This window comes from Colletotrichum higginsianum, chromosome 1 (genome assembly GCF_001672515.1).
Source record: "Colletotrichum higginsianum IMI 349063 chromosome 1, whole genome shotgun sequence".
Taxonomy (NCBI): Eukaryota; Fungi; Ascomycota; class Sordariomycetes; order Glomerellales; family Glomerellaceae; genus Colletotrichum; species Colletotrichum higginsianum.
Window position 1 is genome coordinate 396,004 of NC_030954.1, and position 24,857 is coordinate 420,860.

A 24,857-nucleotide genomic window follows, 5' to 3' on the forward strand; every position below is an offset into this window, starting at 1 on the left:
GAGCAGTTGGAGCATGCGTTATATTAAGAGTTGTTGTCTGCTTCTTGTCATCACAATCTGTTGACAAAGTTAGCTCTCGACTTAGCGCCCGAGGATGATTTGACGCCGTTGTAAATCACCACAGAGCCATTGTCTCCATCTGCTCTGATGCATCACAAATTTCGCAAATTTCCAAGTAGAGCTGCAGCGTTTGCTACTACCTTGCCCTCGACTCGCAGACGCTGGTGACACTTTGGGTCATCTAGCCAAATAGCAACAACGCTAGCGACTATCGGCGCTGCAATCAATGTGCTTTCAACTGTCTGATAACCGACACAAGTCTCTTGTTTCTAGGGCGCGTAATATCAACAGCAGTTGCTGAAACAGTAACCTCGTTGCGTGTGCTCGGTGAGAAAAAGCACCAATACTATTACTTTTTCCGCCGCCAATCGTGATAATATTCGTCTCACGAGTCCTGCCAAAGCAGCACAAGTACAGATACAACACGTTCTGATCTATCGCGGGATATGCATGTTGCAACAACAATAACAGAAACGTCGAGGTTTGGAATCATCCTTGGAGAAGACTTGGATGACTTGGCGGTGTCTTCTTTGCCTTTAACAAATACCGTCTAGCCCAATTGTCAATACAACAAAATTCTTTTTTGGCCGACAGATGCTGCAACTACATTCTTCCCTCGCAACTTGTAAAATTTTTTGGTTACCTTTTCAATGAGACTAGGCGCGCGTAGCACGTCACTGTCTTGAAAAGGCCAAGGCAGTTTGAGAATGACCAAATTGAATTCTTTGGCGTTGAACAATTTGAAGCTGAAATGGCATCCGCCACAGCCGCAAGGACTGGGCATCCACTCCGCGCGACAAAGGTGGCCTAAACGCAGCGATAGTAGGGCGCCACTCTTGATCAGCTGATCTCGTGCGTGGATAACATCGGATACTAACTACCCTTCAAGGTATCTGACACCATTTCCATAGCTGAGCCACTGTGGGGAGAAATGGGTCTGCAGGGTCCTATCATCTCGGGCTAAGAGCGCCGCGCTCATCGTGGCGCTGTTGAGGGTCTTGGAGAGAGCGTACATAAAAGTCAAGCGTCGTGGGGACACCCAGAGGGTGGGGGGTTTGTGAAGGGGGTCAGGGATGTGTGGGTTCTCAATGGACTCCCCGATGAGACCATCTGGATGTTAACTAGTTGCCCTCTGGCTCCGTTTGGTCCCGTCCCCTTAGAAGCTTTCAGAAACATCAGGAGAAGATACGTGGCAGGGGGGGGCCTGAGGGTTGCCCAGCCATGGACGCGTCTGTGTACACAGAAACACGCAAAGACCCGTGCCGGCATCCGGGGCTGTGTCTGTGGCAGTGGGCCGTGAACCTTGACGCGGTGTTCCCGATTGGACCGAAAAGAGGATACGCGCGGACATTGCTGAGTCGAGACTTCCATGAGCCTCTCCCCACCATGAGGCGGCGGTGTAGATATTCTTAGGCATCACAAGCTTCGTGGGCGACGACCCCGTTCGTGGAGGCTCAAAGAAGTTTATATAACCTCCGTTTCCCCGCATATTCAGGGTCTGAAGGCCTGACAAGTTTGACAACTGATCTGGAACATCATCACTAAGAACCTCGCTCCCCCTCTTCTCCCGAAGTTCGATTCCGCTCCAAATACACATCATCATCACATAAAACGATTGATACATCATGAGCCACTACAACAACAACGGCGGTTACCAGCAGGGTGGTTACCAACAAGGTGGCTTCCAGCAGGGTGGTTACCAACAAGGTGGCTTCCAGCAGGGAAACGGAGGTTACCAGCAAGGCGGATTCCAACAGGGCGGATATCCCCAGGATCGTCCTCATGGCGGTGGCGAGGCCAACTCATACTACTCCCAAGGAGGCCATGAGCAGTACGGCCAGGGCCAGCAGGGATACGGCCAGCCTCCCCAGCACCACCAGCAAAGCTTCTCGCCTCCCCCATACCAGAACCAAAACCAGAACCACGACAGCTACAACCAGGGATACCGCAACGACGGCCCGCCTGGCTCCGCCGGCCCGGGAGGCGAGGACGGCGAGCGCGGCCTGACCGGTGCCTTGGCCGGCGGTGCTGCCGGAGCCTTCGGCGGCCACAAGGTCGGCGGTAACTTCGGCCACAGCAAGACGAGCACCTTCATCGGCGCCGTCGCCGGTGCCTTTGCCGGCCACAAGCTCCAGGATGGCGTGTCCGACTGGAAGGACAAGCGCGACGAGAAGAAGAACGAGGAGAAGAACGACCACGACCGGCCACACGACCGTCCTCAGGAGCACCACCACGGCGGCCACCACAGCAGCCACCACGGCGACGACAAGCCCCGCAGCGGCAACTACGCCGGCAACTTCACCAGCTCGTCCCGGGACATCCGCCTCGACGCGCACGGGGAGTACAACCTCCACGCCTCCTGCAAGCGCCGCGACGGCGAGTGGCAGAGCAGCACCATCAGCCTGAACCGCATCCTCGAGAACGACCAGGGCAGCTTCCGCTGGTCCTCCGGGAACAGCAACGGCGGCGGCGACTCCTCCGTCACGGTCCAGCAGGGCGACACGCTGCGCAACATCGCCGCCCGGTTCAACGTCGGCTTCGACGAGATCGCCCGGCACAACAACATCCCCAACCCGGACCAGATCTGGCCCGGCCAGGTCCTCCAGATCCCCGGCCGCGGCGGAAACTCCTCCGGCGGCAACTTCGGTGCTTCTGCCCGGGACGTGCGCCTGGTGCAGGGCGGCCAGGTCCTCGAGGCCGAGCTGTCCCGGAACGGGCAATGGGTCCGCAGCTCCGTCAACCTGGACGAGAGAATAGGAAACAACAACGGAACCCTGCACCTTGTTTAAGAGTGGTTGCAGTGGCAGGCGAAAATTAGATTGAACTTTTAGCGGGACTCGATAATGAATATGAAGCCATCAGACAACTGTTTTTGTCTTTGAACAACAGTAACATAACTTCTCCTTTTCTTAAACTATGAAATGTGTCATGATGCAGATGCCAAAAGCCATATTACACCGGATTACACGATCTGATATCGTGCCTGCTACTCACAAGTTGGCACTGATACCCCCGGTAATTATCGTCTTGATCGTCAGATAATCGTCCAGGCCGTACTTACTGCCCTCTCGACCAAACCCGGAATGTTTTACACCTCCAAAGCTGGCAATTTTTTTTAGTTCGTGTCTCAACATCATTACCAGGATTTCCATTGGACTTACGGCGCGGAAGCATCCGAGATCACGCCCGTGTTGATGGCGACCATCCCGAACTCCAACTGTTCCGATACGCGATGAGATCTGGCCAGGTCATTCGTGATGATGTACGACGCCAACCCCACTTCGGACTTGTTGGCTCTCTCGATAACTTCCTTCTCGGTGTTGAATCTCGCCAGCGCCGCCAGAGGCCCGAAGGTTTCTTCCTGCGTGACCTTCATGGAATCGTCGACTTCACCCAGAACCGTGAGCTCATAAAAGTTCTTCCCGATGGACGGCAGCCGGTTTCCACCCAGAAGGACTTTGGCGTTCTTGCCGACGGCGTCCTTGATGTGCTCTTCCACCTTGCCGACGCCGTTCGTCAGGGGACCATGAGTAACAGCCGCATCGGTGCCGTTGCCGACGCGGAACTTCGTGACCTCCTCAACGAGTCTCTCGCTGAACCTGTCGTAGATGCCTTCCTGGACGAAGATCCGGTTGGCACACACGCAAGTCTGACCGGTTACCTTGAACTTGGAAACCAGAACGCTCGAAATGGCCGTCTCCAGGTCCGCGTCATCGAACACGATGAAGGGGGCGTTGCCGCCCAGCTCCAAGCTCAGCTTCTTCAGCGTGCTGCTGGACTGCTGCATCAACAGCTTGCCGACGCGAGTCGAGCCCGTGAACGATATCTTCTTCACGGTGTCCGACTCACACAGCGCGAGGCCGAGCTGAGGCGTGCTCTCCAGAGCCGTGACGACGTTGAAGACCCCCGGAGGCACGCCGGCGCGCTCACACAGAACGGCCAGGGCGTTGGATGAAAAGGGCGTCAGCCCGTCCGTCTTCATGACGACGGTGCACCCGGCTGCGAGAGCCGCAGCGACTTTGCGGGCGCCCATGGCCAGGGGGAAGTTCCACGGCACGATCAGCCCGCACACGCCGACGGGTTCCTTGATGATGCGTGTTCTGTAGCTCGGGTTGCTGTGGGGGACGATATCGCCGTAGATGCGCGAGGCCTCCTCGCCGAACCACTCGAAGAAACTCGCCGCAAAGAGGACCTCGCCCTCGGCGTCCCCCTTCGCCTTGCCGTTCTCGGCCGTGATGATCTTGCCGAGGTCCTCTTTGTTCTCGACCAGGAGATCGAAAATGCGTTTGATGATGCGTCCGCGCTGGCGACCAGAGGTTGCCTTCCATGTTGGGAAGGCCCTGGCCGCAGACTCAATGGCGTAGTTCAAATCGGTGGTGTTGGACTCGGGACATGTTCCGATGAGATCCTCTGATGCAGGATTGGTGACTTGGAAGGTCTTGCTTGACGTCGACGCCACCCATTTCCCGTCGATATACGATTTCTCGACAAAAAGGCTAGGGTCCTTCAGGGCGCTTGCAAAAGAGGACGGCATGATGGAGTATGTGCCGTATGGTACAGAACTATGAGGGGAGAGTCTTGGGTAGAAGGGATGTTCGCCAATCCAACATCTCCCTTTGTCTTTATCGTCTCTTTGGCCGACACCGATAATGGGGTAATTACCTAACCGGTGCGTCGTCACAAACCATCCATGGAGATCACGCACGACTTCCAGATAGTTGGCCTGCATAAGTCGTATGCGGGGTTCGAAGAGATCTGCATGTCTCGGGAGCGATGACCTGAAGCGGAGTAAGGAAACGGCAGACAGGGATCGGAAGCAGCGTTCGGATGAGATCCCGAGAAGCTCCCGTTCCCAAGGAGCCGAGAACATACGAAACTGGGATGACATCCTCCCTTGTCCTGACAATGGGCCACACAAGCCTTCCGAGGCACACCCTGACGATTGTCTCACGGTCTGGACCAGATACCGCCAACACTCTCCAGTCGGGGAAGCGGACAGGCGGCCTGATGTCTGCCGATGGACGTTTCCGAGTCCAGTTCCAAAATAAGCCTGCCGAGTGAGAACCACGGAGACTATCACGAGACGAAGACCAGTGCACATGTATTGACCCGAAGTTTGAAAGACGAAGATAAATAACAGCGAAGGGGCCGGAGTTCTATGACCAAGCAGAGACAACCCAATCCAAAGTCTATCGTCAGATTTCCCGCACCATCTTGCAATACTACTACCAATTCATTCCAGTAGAACAAGGAAAACACAATGGCACAGGTTTCATCAGCAACTCTATCCCCTTTGGCCAATCTGACATTCAAGCCAATCATCAACGATGACTTGCGGCCAGCACCCGCGGCCAAGCCAGAGACCTTCAACCCCGACAAGCACCTCGCATTCGTCAACGATCCCAACAGGCTTACCCTTCAGGACCTATCGCTTCCCGAGGACGTCGGGATCTCTCCAGTTGCCTGCTCGGAGCCGTTTCCCTTGTTCACCCAGGAGGCCATCCAGATTATGAGACAGGAGATCTTCACAACAGAGGTATGGGATAACTGCCTGCACAGTACCCAATTCGCCCCTTGCCAGCTGCGAGGACATTGCCCGAAGTAAGTAATCAATTTGCCACTGAGATGGGCAGATAGCTAACATGGTGTTGAGATATGCACCTTTCATGGACCAAGCCTGGAACGACCCCCAGACACTGGCCATCATCTCCAAGATCGCGGGGGTGGATCTCATCCCCAACATTCAGTACGAAGTCGGCAATATCAACATCTCCATCCAGAACGCGGTCGGTGACCAGAAGGAAGTACATGCCAAGAGCAGCGATAGCAATTCCGTGACCAAGTGGCACTACGATGCGTTCCCTTTCGTGTGCGTCGTCATGATGAGCGATGCCACCAACATGGTCGGTGGCGAGACAGCCTTGAAGACGGGCACCGGGGAAATTCTCAAGGTCCGGGGCCCGCAGATGGTAAGTCACATCTCTCCAAAGTGGTCATCGGAGTTGTGAGCTGATATTCTACTAGGGCTCTGCTGTCGTTTTGCAGGGTCGATACGTCGAGCACCAGGCCCTGGCTGCCCTCGGCGGCACCGAGCGGATCACCATGATCACGTCTTTCCGACCCCGCGACCCATGCATGAAGGACGACTCCGTCCTCACCTCCATCAGACCCATCTCGGAGCACTCTGAGCTCTATTATCAGTGGGTCAAATATAGAGTCGAAGTGGTCCAGGAGCGCATGAAAGTGATGCTCAAGGATTTGGAAGAGAGACACGATGCAGGCAGTCGAACCGACATTCCGGCCGTCAAAAAACTCCTGGCGCAACAGGAAGAGTACATCAATACTACCAACAGGGAAATCGTAGAGGATCTAGAGCCACTACGTGCTTGGGAAGGAAATTAAAATCAAGGTAGTGTTGCTCATTGCCGATATATTACAGTACTAAATACAAATAACTTTGACCGAATAAGACTTTTCAAATGTCTGAAAATCGGCTGGGAGCTTTCGAGGTTGTGGAACAAGATTAGAATATCTTGAATGTGATTGATGCTAGGGCCAGGAGTACTGGAAGACTGACGCTCACCTTTGAGGTGATGTTTGTCGTCCAGAAAAACTTCAATGGCTCTCAATGCTTCAGCAAGAGTATCATGCAACTCTTGGAGTAGATCTATGACAGTATGTTGCCATTCACTGTATGCCAGGGAATCTATGAGTGAAACAATGCAGTGTATTGGCGGACGTATCAGATATTGACCGCTATTAGGTCATGCAAAAAAGCCCAATATATGAATAACTCACATTTCTGCGGATCCTGCCGTTGAGATCCTTTGAAATACAACGCCATTCTTCTACAATTTGTGCTAGGCCATTAGAATAGGGTTTTAAGAACTCTTCAGGCTCCCAGGTGTTCGTTGGTTCGTCACAACTCCCATTGAGCATTGAATGACTGTCAAAGCTTGCGATCCTTCTAATGAAGCCTGTAATTGAGGACTAGTTAAGGTGGTAAATTCCTCCAAAGAGTATGCTGTCCAGTGGGTTGTATTATAGCTGCACATGAAGAAAGAGAACGGTGAGCTTAATATAAGAAGCCTTTGCTATAGGATCCGTCACTTAAAACATTGTTTCTAATGAATTAGACATCTACAATGCGCCTTAAAGTATTTTTACTAAATTCACAACCTGAATCTGTTGACTGAACTGATTTCTAGACATGAAATGGTAAGTGAAACTATAATGGAAATGGCTGCAAGTTGTATAACTAAGACAGAGTTTAGTAAGAAAATTGTTAAAGCTCTTGAGGACCTACGGGGAAAGAAGTGTTGAGAGTTAATCTTAAGGTTATGTGTTTGAATAATGCTTCACTCAGAGTTGCAGCAACAACTTCAGAGCAGGTGCTGGCAAAAGCAGTAGCTGTCCAGCCATCGAGGCCAAAGATAGAAATGTAAGGACAAGTCAGAAAGCATGCCTCAAGAATTGAGGCGAAGAATGGTAATACAAGTCTTCTGTCTACATCAAAGTTTTCGAAGGTTACGCTGTTTGTTGCTTATGTTGAGAAAATGTCAGGAAAGCCAGTAGAGCGTCTCTGAGTTTACTTACCCTCTCAACCAGCTCGCTGGAAAGTCCAACTGCTGTGAAGGACTCTTCGGCTTCTTGAGTCTGCTCTGGTATGAGAGCCAAGCGGGAAGGATTTTCTCAGTCAATTCGTGGCTAGGCAGTTGGTTTTCGGAGTAGGAACTCTATTATTTACATGGACTTAGGGAGAAGCCTTTACTGTCCAAATCATTAAGAATTTCATAGAAGGGCACTGCTTATGCAATGTTTCTACCCAAACAACCTCCGAAAATGTGACTGTGGACCGGTTTCTTGATCGACAATAGTTGCGCCGCAATCGCCCTCGAGGACCGTATCGTTCAGTCGCAAGACATCAAAGTGCTGAAAGATTGCATGGTCTTTGCTCTTGAACATGGTTGTGCCAGCAAAAATGACACCGCAAGTGACACCCCGACGGACGAAGGCATTGATACGCGCCTCTCCCTTCAATCTATCAGATTGGTAGCTTGGTGATCGGAGAGAGCGGTCCTCGTCTTAGTTCACAACACCCCCTAGCCCCAAGGCTCTCCTAGAGAAGACAGCAGCAGACAAGGCTCCAAAAAACTGCAGACCTTGCACCAAAATGCCCAAGACCTGCACTCATCTATCTGCAGTAAGTCCTAGGGTCACAAGACCTAATAATCCTGCAAACTAAGAAAGACGAAGCTCAAGCTTTTCTGGCCTGGCTGAAGACTGGACCAATAACCACATGGTTGTCTTTTTGGATGGCTCCAGAGCAATAAGCAGAGCCACAGGATAGAGAAGAGAGTTGTCATCTACCGCAGCAACAGGCGCGTGGCCCAGGGCTGCAGTCAGCGCGGTCTAGCAGAGGTGTTTGTGCTGAGGCTGAAGGGGCAAGAATAGGACTTTATCAGGCCCTTCTATTCAATGAAACGTCGTCTTGCATAACTATTGTAGTGCGTTCCAATCCTGTCACCACACCCAAGTACCTCCAATTTCCTGCCTCAAACTTGAGGAATTTCTCCGGGTCAAGCAGCGTACGCTCCTTTGCATATCGGGAGCAGGAGGCTTCAGGGTTCGACAACCTCATTCGCCAAGATGGAAGTCTCGCCTGTGACAAGCATCGAGGCCGAGGGAAGAAAAGCTCGGAAGAGGGAAGATGACGAGGAAATTAAGAACAGAGTTGCCGGGTTTGCCCCACGTCCGAACCAGAACGCTACCCACAAAACGGTGAGCGCCTGGGAGGGAGTAGCCGAGCCAACCAACGGACACGTCCCTATCTTTCGCACTCAAAGGAATGATGAGGTCACAAGGAATATTCTGACGGGCAACGCTGGTGTGCGGATTGTCTTTGAGCTGCGTGGAAGGATGGTAAGTCAAGAAGCCGTCTAGGATGATGACAGGTTTTCTTGGCCGTCTTCCCATCCGAGCGAAACGGGCGTACCAAGACGGCAGAACCGGAGCTGGGCGTGCCAGGAAGCGTTCTCAATCATTGGCCCGACAACACTACGACGATAGGAGTACGGTCCTCTCTCCTCCTGCACCCCAACGTTCTTCCTTCTTTTCACTGTGTTACCAGTGAAGTAGCGTTCTGGACTCACTCGTGACTTCTGTTCTAGTATAGCACCTTACACGCTATGGTAAAGTACGATGAGTTTGAACTTTTGTCTATCGAGGGATGACTAAGGTCACTCGCACGAAATTCAGCTGGGCATGTCGTAAGTACACTATCGTCTCAAATCGCCGTCTCCTATGAGCCATTGCCATGGTTAGGGGGTGCGAACAAATAGTTTGATGGGAAGTGTTCTCGTGGAGGACGTCTCAGTGCAACAACGCTTTTCTATTTCTGTTTTCGGTCTATGCATCATTTTCTGATTCGTATGACTTTCTCTCCTCAACCCCGACCCCAAAAATTGGGTGTTCTAAAAGTTCGTTTGTTCCCTGAAATTGCCAGTGCCGCCGTATCCGAGACAGGGGAAGGGGAATCCTGCCCTCGTCGGGACCAGGTTGTAGACAACAAACAAAACGCTCTGCAATCTGGTGGGTGCCGAATAGCAGGAAGAATAAAAAAAAAATAAGCAGAAGCAATCCAGCAATCACCTCTGCTCGTCTGTGTTGTTGATGCAAGGACTGACATCAACCCACGTCGCGTCGTTTTGAAGGGTGAAGGGACACACACCTTCCAAGCTCAACACGCGGGGTTCGGCGCTCTCTCACTGGGCTTTGTCAATCGTTCTCCCATCGACCGTCCCTTCCTCAGAGGAACTTCCACTGAAGTATCGTCCAAAGATGCGATCTTCGATGTCGGTTTCCTTCCAAGACTTGCCCATGCGTTTGCTGTCCTGTCTGCGGAAGTAGACCCGCTTGCCGAACTTCCAGGCCTCGACTCCAGCAAAAAACAGTCCGGCAGCGATGAAGACGATTGCCCACTCCCAAGAAATCGGGGTATGCTTGAAGACCTCCCTGTTCAGGACAGGGATATAGATCAGAGGGAATAGGGTGACGAAGCCGAAGATGATAGCCCAGAAGAGGAATTGGTTCCTCCATATGTCTGCAATCCACTGCGTAAAGTATCGCTTAGACCCAGGTTGCATGCGGAAGAACGATCGTCTGGTATCGATCATCTCCCATGCAAGGAACAGGGCGAACCACGTCAGACAAGCAAAGGTGGTAGCTCTTGCACGGAAGACGAGGTCGCAGGACGGGGAATACGTCTCGTTACACCTTTCGCCAAGTTGACCATTGCCAAACCCATAGATCACAAGTACAAAACTGGCCAGACAGAGCAGGGTGATCCAAAGTCCGTAGAACACCATATCTATCAGGAACTCAGTGGTGAAGATGCCGGCTTTAAGTGAGCGTGGGGGCCGCTGGAGAATGTCGGGGACTGCGCGCTCAAACCCAAGACCCATATCAGGGAGACCAGATGTCGCCATGATAATCCAGACAACCTGAACAGGAGCAAGGGGGAAAACCGAAAGCCCAGTCTTATCCTTGAAAGCAAGACCGACAAGGAGAGTACCAGCTTGCGCGACATTTTCAGCCAGAACGTGAAGAACGAATTTTTGGATGTTGTCAAAAATGCGGCGTCCTTCTTCGATGGCGGCCAAGATGGAGGCGAAGTTGTCGTCAGAAAGCACAATATCGGAAGCATCCTACAAGAGTTTAGCAATGTTCTGTAGAGCGGAGTATCGACGTGGCAGAAATTTACCTTGGCAACATCGGAACCAGCAACGCCCATTGCAATACCAACATCAGCACGACGAAGCGAGGGAGAATCGTTGACTCCATCGCCAGTCTGTGAGAATAAAAAGTTAGTCACACCTGAGAACAATGTGACGCGTCCAAGGATGAGGGGGGAGGGGGGCTTACCATTGCACAGAAACGTCCGCGACGATGAAGAGCCTCGATCATGCGAACCTTGGTGCTGGGAGCACATCTTGCGATAACCAGGGGCAACACAGGCAGGTCGTCAACAGCATCGTCGCTGAGGGCGTCGAATTGCGTCGCAGTCATGACCATCGAATCGGCCATGTCTCTCGCGACGAGATGCATTTTGGTAGGCAGAATGCCGACTTCAATGGCGATCGCTTTGGCGGTTTCAGGATGGTCACCGGTCAACATGTGGACCTCAATGCCGGCCTCGTGGCACTGTCTAACAGCGGGGGCAGATTCGGGACGAGGCGGATCGTAAAGTCCAACGAGGCCGCGGAATACCAGATCGCACTCGATGGCAGATCTGTCGACCCCGGTCTCGGCATCAACCTTGACCTCACCAGGCATCGGCTTGCTGGCGAGAGCGAGCACACGGAGACCAAGGCTGGCCAGAGACTGCATGTTCTGAAGGATCTCATCGCGGAAATCTTTGATGTCAACAAGGTTGCCAGAACTATCGGGGGTGTAGGTAGTGCAGCTTTCGATCACCCGTTCGACAGCGCCCTTGGTGAGGGCGTGGTAAGAACCGTCCTTGTTCTTCATGACGACCGACATACGCTTGACGTCGGAATCAAACGGCAGCTCGGCAACGTCCCTCCACTCAGAACCTTCATCACCAGTCAAGGCGACGCGGTTCCAGCCAAACCGACTAGCCATAACCTGGATGGCAATCTCAGTAGGGTCACCACGGGCTTCCCAAGCACCCTCCTTGTTCTTGTTGACGGTAGCAAGGTTGGCAAGGCAGGCGACGTTCAAAAATTCCGCGAGGCCAAAACCTGCATCAGAGCCGGAAGCATGCTCGCTAGGATTGATGATGGAGCCGCAAGCTTCTCCAGCCTTCTTGAGGTCGATGGCGCGAGGCGAGGACGCGTGAAAGCGAACGTCTCCAGCAGTGGGGTCGAGCGCGGACGTGGAGTTTTCGACGGTAAAGGTACCCTTTGATGGTATCCAGACGCCCCTCGCGACCATCTTTCCCTGAGTGAGAGTACCAGTCTTATCGGAGCATATGTCGGTAACGGCACCCAAAGCTTCGAGAGACTTCAAGTTACGAACGACGACATTTCTCTTCACCATTCGCTTGGTACCCGCAGCCATAGTAATCGTCAAGACAACTACCAAACTGGCTGGGATCATGGAAAGACCAGTGGCCACCGCGTAGATAATAACATCCTGGGTGGCGCGGAACTCGTTGGCTCCCAGTACGATGATGGCGCATACGACGGCAATGAAGAACAGCAGGACAGCAAGCTTGGACAGCTTTCTCTGCAGAGGGGTTCCGACGTTGAGACCCAGGAAACGGCCGACCGCATCGCTGACGGTCAACATGTAGGCCTCGAGATAACGATGGGGCTTGGCGCGCGCATTGGGGTCCTCGCGGGTCTTCTTGGGTTCGCGGATCTTGGATTCCTTTTGTCGGAGTTGAGCAGCGATAGCACCAATCTCAGTGTACGAACCGGTAGAGAACACGATTCCCTTGGCGCGACCCTTGGTGACGTTGGAAGAGCTGTAGGCGACGTTCAGACGATCGCCGGGGCCGGTTGACACCTCAAAGGTAACATCTTCCTTTTTGCGAACGGGAAGAGATTCGCCCGTCAAAAGGGCTTCATCCGTCTCAAAGTTGACTGCCTCAAAGACGCTGTGGGTAGATCGTCAACAGGCTTATACGCGTAATTGAGCATGCACATGTGGACTTACCGAACATCGGCTGGAATGGTATCGCCCGTCTTGAGCTCAACTAGGTCTCCGGGAACCAAGTCGGAAGAAGCAACCGTTTGCGGCTGTCCGTCACGGATGATACGGGCAGTGGGAGAGCTCAGCGACCGGAGAGAATCCATGGTCTTCTCGGCGGAATACTCCTGGAAGAAACCGACGACGATGTTAAGCATGATGACGCCGGCAACAACACCACCCTCGATCCAAGACTTGATGCCGAAACTGACAGCCATGGCCAAGATAAGAACCAGTGTCATGGCATTGGCAACCTGCGCGACGAGAATGCGTAGAGGGGACACCTTCTGGGCCTCCCCGAGGTCGTTCTTACCGTACTCCGCGAGTCGTCTGCCTGCTTCGTCGCTTGAAAGGCCATTGATCTGGTCTGCTTTCAATTCATGGACAACTTCAGCCAAAGTAAGACAGTGAGCGGGCTGCGTCATAGGGCGGTTACACTGCCCGCTGACGTGCTCCGCAGGCTGCTTAGCTTTTTCAGACCCCATGATTTTTGTTTTGTTTTTTGTTCTTGTTTTTATCCGAGTTGGTGAAATGGTCTTAATGTTGGCGTTCTCTATCTGGGAGTAGTGGTGAGCTGTCGCATGTAGGCGGAAGCACAGACGACAACGCGGAGCAGGTCCTGAACAGTAGCAAATTCCATGGAGTACGAGTGCAGTTCAGTAGGTGAAGGTGGGCCTCTTGCGGCGAGAAAGCGGAGAGGAAGGTGGAGAAGCTGTGAAGTCTGTCAAGAGACTCTAGTAAGATGAAGATGGAGATTCGAGGAGAGGAAAGGCGGTTGAGAGCCAAAGGAATGAGTATACGAATCAATTGCTCGACAGGTTGGTTGGTGGTGAGTGTGGTGAGAAAGGAAAACAAAGGAGTCCGGCTCGGGCTCAGGTCAGGTTTTGTATGTGTTGAGCTTTTGCCAAGTCCGCCAAGATTTCCCGGCAATCAATTCTTCCAATTGAGTTCCTTTCTTCACCCACCCCATCGTCATGACGTACTACAGATCTTGAGCGTACCCCAAGTAAATGGCAAAACTTTGGGCAATGAAAAAAAGGTTTACCCTTACGGTATCACAGCTAAGGGAAGAGTCTTACTTGTACTTACCAATGAAAACCATGCACCGTCAAATAGAGCCTCATCCCTATCAGGATTTCTCAACTCCGGCGATGTTTTCCTTCCCCGCCTGCATGCTCTGCCCATTTTGACTCAAGGTCCTTGCTTGAGTGCACGTGATAGTATGCCAAGTATCCGCCAGGTATCCGCCAAGTATCCGCTGGTGGGGTAAAAGAGGATCTGGATGTAATGACTATCTTCCTTGGCGATGTCCTAGTGGAGGCAAAATTTTCCCTTGGCGTTCTGGGCGTCTCCATGTGAATCAAAACGTGCTTTCCATCTTCCCGTGATTTGACTAATTACTAGGCCAAATGAGAACGTGCGAGGGGAGGAGATTCACTCAAAGCAAAAGCCTTTTTTCCCTTCAATCTCCAACACATCGAATACGTGCCGGTGTGGGAAAGTATCGATGGTAAGTGTTCCGGCGGAACGAAGGAACCGCGGCGGAAACGAATGAACGGACACTTCTTGGCGCTTACACAGCACGAGAACTGTTGGCGATGGTACCGTAACCTACGGGATCGCAAGACTGAACAAAGCGTCTCAGGAACTTGAACCAAAGTTCTCCTGCTTCGCAATATATTTCAGCGCGATGCTCCTCCTTGACAAGATGAACCAGCCTTTTTCAACTCACGCTGTTGCTACTTGGAAGACACGTCTATTGATACGCTATCTGTCACAGGACATGTCTGGCGCAACTGCCGCCCTGCAATTGTGGTTCCACTTTGGTGACATTATCATTGCCCTACGCTTTTGCGGTCCCGACTTTGGATAAAAGCCCGAGTCTGAGAATAGTTTTGACAGTAGTCACGCAAATTGCAATCAAAGGCTTCAACATCCAAGACATAACATTTCTCAGTGGCCTGCCAAGAAACTCGAGTGCTTCAACAGCAAAGAGGAGCGGCGGAGCTGCAATAGTCTACTGCCATAATTAGCATACTGAACTATTGCTAGATGAATCAGAAACTTGCAAGAATTTTCAATCCGATTCCAGGTGTATGATTTACAACTGAAGTAGGGTTCTCATGTACAACAGCCTTTATATGTCAGTAATTACCATCGGTCTGAAGTTGGTTTAAAGACACTCACAGCCAATTCCGTGGACACAACTAGGTTTCTTAGCCGCCTGAAAGTATCCTGAATGCCTTTTAAGTCATAACTCAGAGATTCAATATCCTGGATGAGATCGGCGCTGATGCGTGAAATGCCTGACGCGTCGAAATAGTGATGTCTCTTGACCAAAACGGCTGCTATTGCATCCATCGTATGATCCAGAGTACGCTCTAAATTGCGAAGCAAATCATCCATATCACGATACCATTTGATAGGTGCAGCAGTTGCCGACTCAGAATCGCCCCAATGTCTCGAGGGAAGCAGAAACTATAACACCGTTAAATTGGCGACACAAAGTCGAAAGTAAAACGACTTACCTGTCTGCAGATTCTTTCATTAAGATGATCAGAGACCCTGCGCCATTCCTTTACAATCTGCGCCAAGCGATCTGATGCGGCTTTGAAGTAGAACTCTTCAGGGTCCCAAATGGTCGTTGATCCATTTTGAGATCTGTCGAGGCTTGCAAGACCATCAGAGCCTGCCGGTTCCCCGTTGGAAGTTGCGATCAAAGATTCGTCTTGGTAGTAAACATCTTCAAATGCGTATGCTGTCCAGTGGTTCCTGTTGTAGACGCAAACGATGAAGGAAGTGTGAGCTTGATGAAGAAAATCCTGTCCAAGAGGGCAGTTTCGTGAAGCAAGCTTTCCAACGAACGAGACATCTCTGACTTTTCTCAAAACAGTGCCTTTTAAGTTTCGTCGCGGATCAGTTGCTTGTATCGATTTCCAGACAAAGTAAGGCAGGTGACATTCCAGTACAAACGGTTGCGAAACGCTTGAATGCGAAAGGCTCGACTATGACACCAGTCAGAGGAAGAACTGATATGTGCTAGTTTGGAAACTTACGAGAAAAGATGAATTGAGTGAAGCGTTCCAGTAGATGTGTCTGATTATACCTTCAACTAGTGCACTGGCCTCAACCCCAGGACAGTTGTGGACAAGGGAAATCGCTGTCCAGTAGTCCAGACCGTAGGTAGATCTATAGGATAGAGTCAGGATAGGCGTTGCCGTAAATTAGGGCAGAAACTAACACAAGCCGTCTATGTTTCTCGGAGCTCTTGGGGGGGGCTCTGAATGTCTCCGAGTTCTAGTGTATCAAATAATAGGTCAGAGAGGCCAAATAATCTTCCAGCTTTACTTACCTCCTTCCGTAGCTCATCGAAAAGTCCTTCTGCAGTGAAAGTTACTTCGCGCGTTTGAACCTCGCCGTTGTTGTAGCTTCTGTCGTCCAGGCTGACCGCAGCTTTTGGAGGAATAGATTCTCTCGCTTTGAAAGCGACAAGCTTTATTCCGGAACAAAACCTCCTCAGCAGACCAGCAGAGTTCATCCTTCTCTTATTTTGCTCGAGAAGTTTGGTCCAAAACTCGTCACCCCTGAAGCTTCTACCCTGGTGCTTCTTGTCACTCTCTTCTTCTTCAACACTGCCCCCCTCTTCATCACTCTGTTCCTCCTCATCAACATCGTCATCTTCTATATCGTTTTCGCCCTCCTCACTATCTTCATCAAGACAACTTCTGTCATCCACTGGGCAATCATAAGCCCAATTGATCAATTTCTTGCCTAAATCATATCTCCCGAACATGAACTTTGCATTGGGGTTGGCGGGACCACTAGAAAAAGGTTCCCATAAGTTGAAGATTAGCAAAGTGCAGGTGTAGAGGCCGGCTAACGTGTAGACCGGCACGAAGCTCCCAACTAGCATGTCTATGCCCCAAATCATGCATAAATTGCTGATGGAGCAGAGAATCCATAACCATAAAATTAGTCGGAGACTTGGTCCGGATCCAAACATGGATTTTGTGAGCAATTTGCGAGAGACGAGCTGGCTCTGGGAGATATGATCAGGTAACGGACAGAGACTGAGAGATAATCCTCTACTTTGGAGATCTTGAGAGACGTCATATAACGGCATTGCGTATATCATGCCGGTGTTTGGACAGCCTCTGACGATATGACCATAGATCCTTCCGGTATCTCGATCGACAACAGCTGCGCCGCAGTCCCCTTCGTGGACCACTCCATCCAGCCGGAGCATGTATAGGCGCTGAAAAACTTCGATGTCCTTTCTCTTGAACATGGTTGTGCCAGCGAAGATGACGCCACGAGTGACGCCACGGCGCAGGAAAACGATGACGCGCCTCTCTCTCTTCAACCCGTCAGGTCTGCGGCTTGACTTTCGTAGATTGTGATAATCTCCTTTGTCATTTTCGAGCGATTCGCCGTATCGTGGATCCGAAAGTGGGTTGGCCATGGAAATCAACGAGTAGTCCAGCCCCGGACGACAACCATCGCTTGCTTTGGTGTCGATGTCACCGATCTTGACCAGGTTTCTTCGCGTAGGTATCGATTCGATTGTGAGCAAGCATTCGAGCCTACTTTGGGCGGTGAGAGCACCCCAGTGAGCGTAGATGTCGGGCAAGCTGCTCTCAGTGTTGCCAGTAAATCCCGATTGAGAATCAGAGGAGCCTCTGACTTCGTCGAAACTGGTATTCGAGGTCACTGATGCACACGAAGGACTCAATGGGGGGGTCTTGCTGGCGTGACTGAGAGCTTCTTGGTCAATCTCAGAGACATCAGCATCATCTGTTTCGTTGTTGTCGTCGCCGTCATCGTCAGAGTCGTAAAGATTGACGGCTGACACTGCGCTAAGATCCACTTCTGTATCCTCAAAGTCGTCTTCCGGAAATGTGACTGGTGTGTGCTCGACCGTCAACTGACAGAAGTCTTTTCCTTTTCGAAGCAGAATTCCTGCTGTTGACCAAGGCGACAGCTGGTCTAGCTCGTTGGACCTGAACAAAGCTCGGCCGACCACCGGTGCAAGGCTTTCGGCGAAAATGTCATTGTTCCATGAGCCGAGGCTTGCCCCGGTCATCTGAAAGTTATCTGAAGAGTCTGATGCCAGGTTTCGGGCAGGTATTGGTTGTTCCAGAGGCAGAGCCGCGTGTCTGAGGCCGATCTTGGGAGTGGTTCGTAGGGCTAGGCTTGCCACAACTGCCGCCGTGGCGGTTAACCTTGTTCGTTTGTTGATGCAGCAGATTAAAACTGTCGGCTTGGCCATTGCTTCTGATTTGCCTATCATGTAGAACCGGACATACATGTCGGCTCTGTCGATACCGGCGTTTTCAATCACCTCACAGATCTGTGGGCTCAAGTCCTTCTCGTGACACTCAAGCGTTGTACCGACCGGGAACCAGGCTCTTTCCCCCCTCTCTAACCTGTTCGTTGATATTGCCGACCCGCATGATTCGCTTGCTGCAGACAATCGTAGGTGTCTGCGAGGGGGATTTTCGACGAGCTTCTTCATCAGATTGAGCCCCATCGTATGAGTGCGGAGGGCTGAAGTATCGATTCATTCGATTTGATTCATTGTAGCGAGGGGATTTCACAAAGAAAGAGGAGAAAGAAGGAAGTTGAAAGACGACATGGGCATTGTCTCCTCGCCAATACACAGCGACTTTCCCCTCCCCAACTTCGCACTACTGCCGCTCCTCTCCCATCTCCCTTCAAGTACAAGGGGGTTCGATTCATCGAAAGCTGATTGGAAGTTCGAATTTTCGGTGAATGGAAGACCAATTAAGGAGCGACACATGGATTCCCATTCTGGAAGGATTGAAAGTGCACATAATTCACAAGTTGCAGTGTGCTTGATTGGTGTCTGAAGCCGTTGCCACAGTAAGACATGGTCAATGAGTCCAATCATGGCCCATTAATGAAGAATCTGGTGTCTGTTAGTATTAAATCAGCCCAGAACGGATGCCCAATCGCTCAAATCAAGGCTTGCAAGGCAGACTTTTGTGTTGGAACTCCTCACATAGGGTGTGGCAGACCGCTTGCAGGCAACCACTAGCAACCACCGCCATGTAAGAGGCGTGTTACACAGAATCGTGATGACAGAGTCTATGAATTGTGGGATAGCCCTCACCGACGAAAATTAGTTGGCAAAGTTATGGCATCAGTCATTTCTAGTCATCACGCACTCGGAAACCCTATCCATATGTCATGGCTGCAGCTGCAAGCATCGCGGCTCAAGACTTGACGACTTCGTTAGTGAACTGGCAATCACCGCGCAGAGTCCAAGCAGGACTTTGAGGCCTATGAAGATTATTACCAGCGGCAATGGGCCTTGGGAGCAGCATGCGACGACGGCCTGCACGTGGCTTTGAAGACGATGAAAGAGTTTAACCAGTTTGTCAAGAAAATGGACGGACTCGGAGATATGACAAGACACGAAATCGGCCTGAAACTTTCCGCATGCGTCGATGGAAAGGCCACAGACCAGGCTCGCGAAAACACCGTCAATCTAGCCCTCATTCTCCGTTGCATGCTTAAATTTGGTCCTTTGAAGGGGGAAGTGTTACCGGGGACTCATGTCCAGTGGGGCCAAGGCCACCTAAGCGCATGTATCTACAAGCATTTCCAAGACGATGCATTGCTCGACACTCAGGGCACCAAGCTCCCAAAGACCTTCGATGCATGGAGCTTGGAGGTGATTGGTAGGATCCAGATCGACTTCACTGACAACCTGGCGGATCATCTTCTTTTGGTTGAGGACGACGAGAGCATGAAAGTGCTCATCTTCCATCACGTCTCGTTCTTCAGACATCATGACAGGCAAGTCCCTAGTGATTCTTAGCGGTGGAGGCACGAGCACCCGGCTTACACGACCTGAAGCACCATCTTCCCCGACAGACTCGTCCACGAGACCATGCAGACGCTGGCGCTGCTCTTCCCGCAGTCCAAGTACGGAGACTATGCGCGCTCAAAGGGCTCGAGGCGAGCGTGGCTGCAGGGGGTTCTCAGTAGATACCCGGACGTCAAGATCGACTTTCGACTCGGTTCTTGCGGAGCGCTCAAGGCGGAGGCGCGGCGGATTGAGAAGCTTAAGTTCTGGAGGAACCGGCTCATTGTCCTCAAGCAGGCGTACGACGAAGTGTCCCCGCGGTGTCCATCGCAGCTGTGGTACGATCGTCGCAATGGAGTCATGTGGTGCACGGTCTGGGTTGGCCTTTTCGTCTTCGTTCTGGCCGTGGCTGTGGGCGTGGTGCAGTGTGTATTGGGTGGATTGCAGCTGTTGAACAACTAAGCCCCTTGGTAGGGAGATGTGCCATAATGCCTATTGAGAAATAAGACTGAAAGTCTTCGTCTGTGGGAAACTGCTCTGAGAAAGTCAGCAGGGCTCATACCACCGAGTCAAACAGGGACGGAGTAACTTAATGTCTGCATCCCATATCACAACCTTGGAGCCCTCGGCTTGATTCGCAAACTGCTTTCGAAACAGTCAGACTGGCCCTCCTGATGTAGCGAAAGCCGGGTCACTTGCGACGTTTCCTAAGGCTGGTGACACAAACTCACAACTACGCCCTGTTGCTTGGTCGAAAGCTTGCAAGCAACCAAGGAACTCACATCGTGGAGTTTACACGAGAGCAGGGCGAGGGAAGAAGGCCTTGCGTCATTCACCACCTAAGCACAAGGAGGGGGGGGGGGGGTCCTGGCCAAGCAACGCGTGGTCCCTGAAACACCCTGGACAATCAGCCGAGCCTCACTCGCGCCTCGTTTCCGCCGGTCAAAGTCTGGGAGGCTTGGCTCTTGGGTCTAGAACAACTCAATTGAATGACGTTGGATGGCCAAAACCAAGGTGCTTGGGGCGGATAGTTTCGCCGGCTAACCTGCTCAACGAGAGTTTCCACAGAAGTTTACAGGCACACAAACAAACTACACCTTATCCGGTATCGCTGACGGCGGTGGTCGACATCACCCTCAAAGAACAAACGTGGGCCAAGGCACCAAACCGCATCGGCGCAGTCGGCACAACCACACGCGGCATCAGAGTGCCGCCATACAAGACTGATGGTCTCTCAGTGGCCACAGGACTACGACGCTCGCGTGACCCGCTCATCACGTAGGGCGTTCGGGAAGTGGCGACCGCTTTGGGACCCTTGCGTTGGCTCGGTGTGGCTCGGCATTGACCGAACCATTACGACTACTCTAGATCGCATTGTGGCTCAGCATTGGCAAGCCACAAGCAGGTTTGTCGGGATGAACCTTGAGCCCTCTCACATCCCCCCCTCTTTCTCCCCCTCTCCCCCAGTGGTTTCACCGCGGGGGTTCGCTTGTGCCGGCAAGCGACTTGGGCGACGGACGTTTGGTTGCGGCTCACGGTGACGTTGGTCCAGATGCTGCAGTGGGGTCCGATTGCGCGGCCCCTCATGACATGAGCCAAGTTGGGGTCCGTCCATCCTAGTGCCGACCCGAGCGGTTGGCGTCTTAGCGCTCTGCCGACGGGGACGGAATGACGCACGAAGGGTCTTGAAGCATCATGCTGGGCCGACGAGTTCGTCGACGAGTTTGTCTTCTATAAAGGTGGAATGTTCGTCTCCCGGGAATGAGCGTTTATTCATCACTATCAATCACAACAAACACAAAATACCCTGAAGAAAGTCTTGAGCACCAGTCTCGATTCAAATCAACCAACCAAACCCCTTCAACTACTACTATTACACACCACACAAAACAACCAAATCGGACTTCTACCTAGAACAGTAGAAAGAATACACTCTTCCGAAGCCACAAAATCTTCGCATAACATCCATCCAACACAAACTTTTCACATCTCAACAGACACACCATGTGTTTCGGCGGATCCAGACGCAGAACCTACGGCGGCGGCGGTGGCATGATGGGCGGTCCCCGCCCGGCGGTCGTGCAAACCCACCACCACCACCACGGTGGCGGCATGGGAGGCGGCGGAATGATGGGCGGCGGCGGCCGGGGCTGTGGGCCCCGCTCCGGCTTCGGCGGCGGCGGCGGTTTCGGCAGACGCGGTATGGGCGGCATGGGCGGTGGCGGCATGATGGGTGGCGGCCGCCGACGGTGCTAGATGGTTTTCACACGCTCATCGTGGCCAGTCAGGCTTGCGATGAATTGCATGACTTAAGTCTTTGTACAACATGTGTTAGGCAAGAGGATTTTTGGGATGAATGGGAGTTATTTTGCATTAGCTGAATGATTTAGACGAAAGAAGCGTTTCACACCGATGTTGCATGGCATTTTGTGATTTCTAATCAACCTTAATTTGACACTAGAAAACTCTTTAGGGTCGGGTAAAAGACCTCCCAACGCGACTTACTTCGTGTCACTTGTCAGTACGGTCCTTGCAGTATAACATGGATAATTGTTAGACATCCTGATTAGCTTTCGTATCCGTAGATCCATCAACCCTGTGATTGGAGTCGTACCGACGCATTCGCAACGGCAACTCCAATATAGAGGTGTTCTCACATGCACCGCTCGGGAACCCAATCCCGATTCCATTCCTCTGGGGGATATCCCGTGCAGTCTGCGGTGCTGCCGAGGCTTGTTTTGGGCACGTCCGGCCAACCCGGGCTCCTATCCTTCTGGAAAGATGATCGCAGTTCCCTTTCGATCTCCGGAGTACGACATGCTGTGAGAAAGCCGACGGTCCGCCGGTCTATCCTTCTCGACAACCAACAAGGGTGTCCCGTGCAATGATGTGCCTATTTGACCTGCTACATCCGTCTGAAGAAAAGAGGTTGCTACTGCTACTGATGGCTTCACAAATCGGTGTTTTTGACTCGGGCCCCGCGCGCTGCTGGCCTGCGTCTCCATGAGCTATAAAGTTTTGAGCTCGCCCTTTTGCTTGGCCGGCATCAGCTATTGCGCGTAATCCCGTTTTCCATTGACAGGATAAAACTACAAACAAACACATCATGAGAGACGTTCTTGTAACCATAATGGCGAGCTTGGGCGCGCAGACGAGCGTGTCCTGCACGCTGGCTGCCGCGGCCGGCCTTTTGTCGCACTGGCTCTACTTCATCCGCGGCCCACGGAGCATGGACGCCCTCAAGATTGCAGTCTTCTACATCCTGGCGCTGGCGCTTCTCTTGCTCAAGACCACGACGTCGTTGGGGCTCTACCGCGGAGTCATACTCTACGCGGAGCTGTCTGGGTCGTACTTCCTCGCCCTCTTCGCCAGCATCGGGGCGTATCGTCTTCTCTTCCATCCCCTTCGCCGGTTCCCCGGCCCTCTGCTGACGCGGGCCTCGAAGGTATACCTGATGTGGCAGAACAGGAATTGGAGGCTGCATCAGCGGTACCTGGAGATGCACGCCGAGTACGGAGACTTTGTGCGAGTTGGTAATTACCCACAGCGACCGCTTCTCCTTGACGCGAGGGTGTGCGAGTCGATGATGGATGCTGTGTATCCTGACAACTCTGACCAGGCCCCAACGACATGTCTATCGTGAACCTCGACGCCTTCAGCAAGATCCACGGCCCGCAGGCGAAAAGCACCAAGCACAACACCGGCTTCTACGACGAGCTGGTCACCAACGGCGAGCTGAACCTTGATTCCCTCTGGCACAACGAGGAACACCGCGACAGGCGCAAGGTCTGGGACCAGGCCCTAGGAAGCAAAGGTTTGAACAGCCCCTGGAGCAGAAAGGAAAAAGAAAATGGTGCAGCCAGAAAGCTAAACCCCCCTCTCTCTCTCCCGTGCCAGCCCTCGAGAAGTACGAAGAGGAAACCCGCGCCGTCCTCCGGACCTTCCTCTCGCGCCTCGACGACCTCCAAGGCACTCCCGTCAACACGACGCTTTACGCCAAGCTCATCCCCTTCGACAACATGGGCCGCGTCGGCTACGGCCGGGACTTCGGTACCATCCGCGACGGCCGGGAGGACCGCATGCTCGACCTCATCGAGTTCACATTCAAGCTGGCGGCGCGTCTCGGCCAGACGCCCTGGCCAATCGTCTTACTCGCCCGGCTGCCGCGGACCGGGATGGCCAAAGAGTTCGAAGACCTGGGTAACCGGCTTGTTGACGAGAGGATCGCGGTGAGTTTTTTGTCCGACGCTGCTAGAGGGAAGGAACCGGCGGAGGGGAGAAATTGGACACCCTGGACTGAGTTGTTTGGCGTGTTGCTAGGTCGACTCGGACGAGAGGCATGATATGCTCAAGTATTTCCTTGACGACCACAGGTCCGAGAAGCCAAAGTCGTTCCGCAGCATCAACGTCCTGTACAGCGACTCCAAGGCGGTCCTGATCGGCGCCACGTACGTGTTTTTTTCTTCTCACTATGTCTTGATGCGTGTCCCTGACTCGTCCCGCCTACCTCCAGAGACACAATCTCGTGCGCCCTGGGCCACGCCTTCTTCTATCTCGCTCGCGACGCCGACCTCCGCCGCCGGCTCTACGACGAGATCGCAGCGGCGCACGGCGCCACCCTGCCGGGCGAGTTCGCCGTGGTTGACCTGAACGGGCTCGGGCTCTTGGAGGCCGTCATCAACGAGACCCTGCGGATCCAGACCCCGGCGGCAATCAACGGGCCCCGGATCGCGCCGCCCGAGGGGGTCGTCGTGGACGGGACACACATCCCGGGGGGTGTGACGCTGTTTACGCCGCTACATTGCTATCATCGGAGTACGTGGTGTCTTCTCTTTCTTTCGTGCGAGTGGGATGCTGATGAGAGGTAGGCCCCAAGTACTGGAAGTATCCGGACGAGTTTATACCTGAGCGTTGGACGACAAGGCCGGATTTGATACTCGACCGCAGGGCTTTCGTGCCCTTTCACTACGGTAAGCTTGATCGATGGCCGCAAGTTGTTGTCTTGGCAACTCACCAAATCCTCTAGGACGCTTCGATTGCGTGGGACGACGCCTGGCGTTGAACGTTCTCCGCCTCACGATCGCTTATACGCTCTGGCACTATGACTTCCGGTTCGCTCCGGGGGAGGACGGCAAGAGGTTCGAGGAGGAGGCAAAGTTCCAGCTGATAGTTAAGCCGGCGGATCTCCACTGCGTGTTTACTAAACGGTCCGAGACGGAGGTCTAAGCAGTTGAGCGGCAAATGGAGTAGT

General features: G+C 52.7%; 9 protein-coding genes across 9 annotated transcripts; 6 read left to right on the top strand and 3 right to left on the bottom strand.

Moving 5' to 3' along the window:
* Nucleotides 1-1,685: 1,685 nt before the first annotated feature.
* Nucleotides 1,686-2,849, top strand: CH63R_00130 (CVNH domain-containing protein; the record flags this gene model as incomplete). Its single annotated transcript, XM_018295105.1, has 1 exon — nucleotides 1,686-2,849. The coding sequence occupies one exon, from the start codon at nucleotides 1,686-1,688 to the stop codon at nucleotides 2,847-2,849; it is 1,164 nt and encodes a 387-aa protein (XP_018163467.1).
* A 201-nt stretch (nucleotides 2,850-3,050) lies between these two features.
* CH63R_00131 (NAD-dependent aldehyde dehydrogenase) lies at nucleotides 3,051-4,594 on the bottom strand (the record flags this gene model as incomplete). Its single annotated transcript, XM_018295106.1, has 2 exons — nucleotides 3,051-3,162; nucleotides 3,222-4,594. The coding sequence occupies 2 exons, from the start codon at nucleotides 4,592-4,594 to the stop codon at nucleotides 3,051-3,053; spliced, it is 1,485 nt and encodes a 494-aa protein (XP_018163468.1).
* A 726-nt stretch (nucleotides 4,595-5,320) lies between these two features.
* On the top strand, nucleotides 5,321-6,462 carry CH63R_00132 (uncharacterized protein; the record flags this gene model as incomplete). Its single annotated transcript, XM_018295107.1, has 3 exons — nucleotides 5,321-5,661; nucleotides 5,714-6,029; nucleotides 6,085-6,462. 3 exons carry the CDS (start codon nucleotides 5,321-5,323, stop codon nucleotides 6,460-6,462), a joined length of 1,035 nt encoding a protein of 344 aa, XP_018163469.1.
* A 2,247-nt stretch (nucleotides 6,463-8,709) lies between these two features.
* CH63R_00133 (uncharacterized protein) lies at nucleotides 8,710-9,293 on the top strand (the record flags this gene model as incomplete). The annotated part of the gene is made up of 2 exons (XM_018295108.1): nucleotides 8,710-8,982; nucleotides 9,231-9,293. 2 exons carry the CDS (start codon nucleotides 8,710-8,712, stop codon nucleotides 9,291-9,293), a joined length of 336 nt encoding a protein of 111 aa, XP_018163470.1.
* A 531-nt stretch (nucleotides 9,294-9,824) lies between these two features.
* CH63R_00134 (Potassium/sodium efflux P-type ATPase) lies at nucleotides 9,825-13,259 on the bottom strand (the record flags this gene model as incomplete). The annotated part of the gene is made up of 4 exons (XM_018295109.1): nucleotides 9,825-10,766; nucleotides 10,823-10,909; nucleotides 10,984-12,682; nucleotides 12,742-13,259. 4 exons carry the CDS (start codon nucleotides 13,257-13,259, stop codon nucleotides 9,825-9,827), a joined length of 3,246 nt encoding a protein of 1,081 aa, XP_018163471.1.
* Nucleotides 13,260-14,831: 1,572 nt separating this feature from the next.
* CH63R_00135 (Nicotinamide n-methyltransferase) lies at nucleotides 14,832-18,338 on the bottom strand (the record flags this gene model as incomplete). Its single annotated transcript, XM_018295110.1, has 7 exons — nucleotides 14,832-14,909; nucleotides 14,962-15,252; nucleotides 15,303-15,779; nucleotides 15,831-15,963; nucleotides 16,016-16,071; nucleotides 16,127-18,124; nucleotides 18,201-18,338. 7 exons carry the CDS (start codon nucleotides 18,336-18,338, stop codon nucleotides 14,832-14,834), a joined length of 3,171 nt encoding a protein of 1,056 aa, XP_018163472.1.
* A 1,352-nt stretch (nucleotides 18,339-19,690) lies between these two features.
* On the top strand, nucleotides 19,691-20,068 carry CH63R_00136 (uncharacterized protein; the record flags this gene model as incomplete). Its single annotated transcript, XM_018295111.1, has 1 exon — nucleotides 19,691-20,068. The coding sequence occupies one exon, from the start codon at nucleotides 19,691-19,693 to the stop codon at nucleotides 20,066-20,068; it is 378 nt and encodes a 125-aa protein (XP_018163473.1).
* A 1,542-nt stretch (nucleotides 20,069-21,610) lies between these two features.
* CH63R_00137 (uncharacterized protein) lies at nucleotides 21,611-21,862 on the top strand (the record flags this gene model as incomplete). Its single annotated transcript, XM_018295112.1, has 1 exon — nucleotides 21,611-21,862. The coding sequence occupies one exon, from the start codon at nucleotides 21,611-21,613 to the stop codon at nucleotides 21,860-21,862; it is 252 nt and encodes an 83-aa protein (XP_018163474.1).
* Nucleotides 21,863-22,712: 850 nt separating this feature from the next.
* CH63R_00138 (L-ornithine-N5-monooxygenase) lies at nucleotides 22,713-24,832 on the top strand (the record flags this gene model as incomplete). The annotated part of the gene is made up of 7 exons (XM_018295113.1): nucleotides 22,713-23,139; nucleotides 23,226-23,420; nucleotides 23,504-23,835; nucleotides 23,927-24,054; nucleotides 24,120-24,421; nucleotides 24,475-24,576; nucleotides 24,633-24,832. The coding sequence occupies 7 exons, from the start codon at nucleotides 22,713-22,715 to the stop codon at nucleotides 24,830-24,832; spliced, it is 1,686 nt and encodes a 561-aa protein (XP_018163475.1).
* Nucleotides 24,833-24,857: the final 25 nt, after the last annotated feature.